Source organism: Trichosurus vulpecula, chromosome 3, assembly GCF_011100635.1.
Source record: "Trichosurus vulpecula isolate mTriVul1 chromosome 3, mTriVul1.pri, whole genome shotgun sequence".
Classification (NCBI taxonomy): Eukaryota; Metazoa; Chordata; class Mammalia; order Diprotodontia; family Phalangeridae; genus Trichosurus; species Trichosurus vulpecula.
In genome coordinates, this window is record NC_050575.1 from 438,719,514 (window position 1) to 438,723,478 (window position 3,965).

At 55.7% G+C, this 3,965-nt stretch overlaps 1 protein-coding gene across 1 annotated transcript; it reads right to left on the minus strand.

The window, feature by feature from the left end:
* Positions 1-281: 281 nt before the first annotated feature.
* On the minus strand, positions 282-2,109 carry LRRTM1 (leucine rich repeat transmembrane neuronal 1). Its single transcript, XM_036751103.1, has one exon. The coding sequence runs from the start codon at positions 2,107-2,109 to the stop codon at positions 535-537; it is 1,575 nt and encodes a 524-aa protein (XP_036606998.1). The 3' UTR covers positions 282-534.
* Positions 2,110-3,965: the final 1,856 nt, after the last annotated feature.

Consider the following 3,965-nt stretch of genomic DNA (forward strand, 5'->3'; position numbering starts at 1 on the left):
GGAAGAAGTGCTCTAGCTGTTGCACCTCTGGCCCATGGGGAACAGTGCATTTAGGGTACACCAGTCTGTGAAAATTGTAAATGCTATTTTATTTTAAACATTTTTAGTTTACAAAAAAAAAATCAATGATTGGTACCTTTTTTTTACACTCTCAGATTCCTGAATATTGACAAATCTTCAAAGAGAGGAGTTCTCATATGAAATTTAAGATAAACTGTCCTGAAGATTGTGTGGTGTGTATGTATGTGTGAGTTTGAGTGTGTGTGTGTGTGTGTGTGTGTGTGTGTGTGTGTGTTCGAGGCTGAGTATGTGGGTAGGTGAGTGTGAGGGGTGGGGGTTCTGGTTTCTGGTTTGTGTTCTTGTTTGTTTTTAAGACACGGATAAAGCTAAAATCTCAAGTCTGGAGACAAGAGTCTGACAAATTCAGTCCAGAAGTGCATGAGAAAGCAGGGAACCGCCAACCCTCCCCGTCTCGTCTCCTCTCTCCCCACGGTTATTTGGTTGCTCATAGGTCTGAAACCCCCTCGGCCCCCATCACACCTCACATTCCCTGGCTGCTTGCTGGTGACAGGAACAGGACCCGTACTCGTTAATGATCACCAGCGCGCCCTCAATGTGGTTGGGCTTGTAGTCCACATAGTACTCCTGGGCTGACATGGCAGCCATCTGATGCATAGTCTGTTTCTGCTTCTGCTTTCTGCGCTGTGTCACAAAACACTGTCGCAGCTGCCTGAGGCTGGCTGGGAAACACTTCCAGGACACATACAAAACCAGCACCACGATGAGGAAGGAGAAGATGAGGGCCATGGTCCCCGTCACCACCTTGTGGATCTGCACGGCGTTCTCGGCATGCTCGACGGGGACGGTGACCCCCCCGACGGCGTCCGTTGTCCTGGCTCCCTCCATATCCTGCATCCCCCCGGCCGAGACCGTGGTGGCAGGGCTGACGCCTGCCGCCCTGTCGCTGTGGTTGGTCACGGCCGAGAGCAGGTGGCCGCTGGTGGGGTCCGCGGCGTCTTCGCAAAGGTGAAAGGCGTACACCGCGTCCAGGACGTCCTCCCCCTGGGCGTACTCCGGGCTGGCGCAGAGCAAGTTGCCGTCGTAGCGGCCCTTGAAGCTACTGAGCCACGAGGCCAGGGCGCACACGTTGCGCCCGCAGTCCCACACGTTCCCCGACAGCGTGATGCTGGACAGGGACTTCCAGGAGTTGAGGATCCGTGGGTCGATGTAGGTGAGCCGGTTGGAGTCGAGCTGCAGCGAGTCGAGGTGGGGCACGGCCTCGAAGGCGTGCGGCTCCATGTACTCGATCTCATTGCCCGACAGGTCCAACTTCTCCAGCCTCCACACCCAGTCCAGGGAGTTGACGACGATGGCCACCTTGTTGCGGCGCAGGCACAGCGAGTGCAGGGAGACGAGGCGCGGAAAGTGCGCCAGGTTCACCTTCACCAGGTCGTTGTGCTCCAGGTGGAGCTCGGTGAGCTTGAAGAGGCCGGCGAAGGAGTTGCGTGCCAGGCTCTTGAGTTGGTTGTAGCCGATGTCGAGGAACTTGAGGCTGCGGCAGTCCTGGAAGATGCGCACGGGCACGAACTTGATGGCGTTGGCCCGCATGTGCAGCGTGGTGAGCTTCCGCAGCCCGTGGAAGAGGTCGGGCGCCAGCGCCTGCAGGTTGTTGTAGGACAGGTCCACGCTGCGCAGGTTGGGCATGGGCCGGAACGTGGTGTTGGCCAGCTGGCTGATCTGGTTGGAGCTCAGGGTGAGCTCCTTCACCCGGCGGAGCTTCTGAAAGGCGTCCCCCTCCACCGAGCAAATGTGATTGTGATCCAGATAGAGCCACGTGAGCTGCATTAACCCCGTGAACTGGCCATCACGCAGCTCCGAGAGGCTGTTGTACCGCAGAGACAAGCCCATCATGCCAGACAGGTTGTGAGGCGCCTCCGTGAGGTTCAGTGACTCACAGTACAGCAGCCGCCCCTCGCACCTACACAGCTGCGGGCATCCGCTCTGCGCCGCCGGGAGCATCTGAAAGCCGACACCCAGCACACACACGATCCACCCCGGGGGTTTCCTCAGCAGCCAGTTTAGACAGAGCCCGAGAAGCAGGAAATCCATTAGCAAGAATCTTTCCGGAGAGGTTCGCCAATGTCCATTGAACCGTTGGGGCAGGAATCTACATCATATTTTATTTTGGGGAGGGGGCGGGGTGGGGTGGCAAATAAATGAGGAGAGTATTAAACAAACGAGCAAACGAAAAAAAGAGCCAGTCCAAAAATAAATAAATAAAATCTCCAGGCACACGGTTCACCTTTAAACATGCAGAAAGCTGGGCGTCATTTAAAGTTCACAAAAACGCAACGGTAAAAAAGATTGTGATTTTGTCCATGTTAAGAGACTGCAGCAAAGGAAAAAAAAAGGAGGAAAAAAATCTTTCTTCGTGAAAGAATTTAATTAAAAAGTGTCTTACCCACCCTTTTCCAGAGAGTGACAACCTCCATTCAGATGCTTCCTTTGTGTTTGGGCTAATTATATGCAGGGCTAGAAAAGACCCCTCTGTGCTACAAATTCCGTCCCTTTCAATTCGGAGCAAAGCTGGCGGGCTCACAATGTCTCACTTTGCTTGGGCTCCGAGGGCTGGAAGGGATGGCCGGCTCTGGCTCGCTGACTTCTAGGACCTGCAAGTTTCCCGAACTACGTGCGAGAGCTTCGTCTCCCCCTCCTCCTCCTCCTCCTCCTCCTCCTCCTCCTCTTCCTGCTGCTGCTCTTCCTCCTCTTCCTCCTCCTCCTCTTCTTCTTCCTCCTCCTCCTCCTCTTCTTCCTCCTCCTCCTCCTCCTTTTCCTCCTCCTTTTCCTCCTCCTCCTCCTCCTCCACCACCACCTCCCCCGGCTCCTTTCTCTCTGCAGTTAATCCGGTGACGTGGTGGGGAAAAACACTCCAAACTCTTTCCCAACGACTCGGCGGGAGCTGACAATCCGGTTAATGTCCGTCATTGGAAATGAACGCTGGCCGGCGGCGCCACCGTCTTCACTCCGCCGAGACAGTTGGCCATCCGTTCCCGGAGCGGCTCCGGAGAGCTTGGCTGCCCATCTTTTGGGGCGCCTGCTCGGCTTAGGGGTGCTGGCTTTTGGCTGGGGCGGGCGCAGGGGGCGCGAGGAGGGAGAGACGGTGGAGGGAGCAGAGAGAAGAAAGCGGGCGGCGGGGGCAGGGGCAGGGGCAGGAGCAGGGGCGGCGGCGGTGGTGGCGAGAAGATGCTCCCCTTTGGCTGAGCAGTGATGCTGCTGCTGCTGCCGCTGCTGCCGCTGCCACAGCCGCTGCTGCCGCCGCCTCCGATGCTGCTGCCGCTGCTGCCGATGCTGCTGCTGCTGCTGCTGCCGACGATGCCGCGGCTGCTGGGTCTTGCAGAGGCACCTTCTGCTCAGTGAGTGTCGTAAGCTGCTCACGATTGTACGTCTTGCCTGTGCACCTCAGACATGGGCAGATTGAAAAGGGGTGGGCATAAAACCAACACTGGAGTGAACCAGTAAAGTAATATATGTTCTTTGATGAAATGGAAAATACTTTAAGCCTCTTGGTCCATTTTTCACAGGGAAACAGAGAGAGAGAGAGAGAGAGAGAGAGAGAGAGAGAGAGAGAGAGAGAGAGAGGAAGAGAGAGAGAGAGAGAGAGAGAGAGAGAGAGAGAGAGAGAGAGAGAGAGAGAGAGAGAGGGAGAGGGAGAGAGGTGGGTGGGCAGAGAAAGAATAATCAAGGGCAGAGTATTTTTAAGTGGGAAACTGCATTATTCATTCCCTCCCCTTGGTTCCCCCACCTCCCCCACCCCTTAAGCTTCCTAGATGGAGAAGGCACATATGCATCTCTGTGGAAAGAGATGTTGGGTGTCTGGCATTGGAGGAGCAACTTGAGAAAGTGAAGAAGAGATGGAACAGAAGAAGGCTCCTGGGGTTTTGCTTCTTTCACCGCCCGCCCCCACC

Excerpts from the sequence above, each read along its gene's own strand:
- LRRTM1 (XM_036751103.1), bottom strand. The coding sequence starts at position 2,109 with ATGGATTTCCTGCTTCTCGGGCTCTGTCTAAACTGGCTGCTGAGGAAA.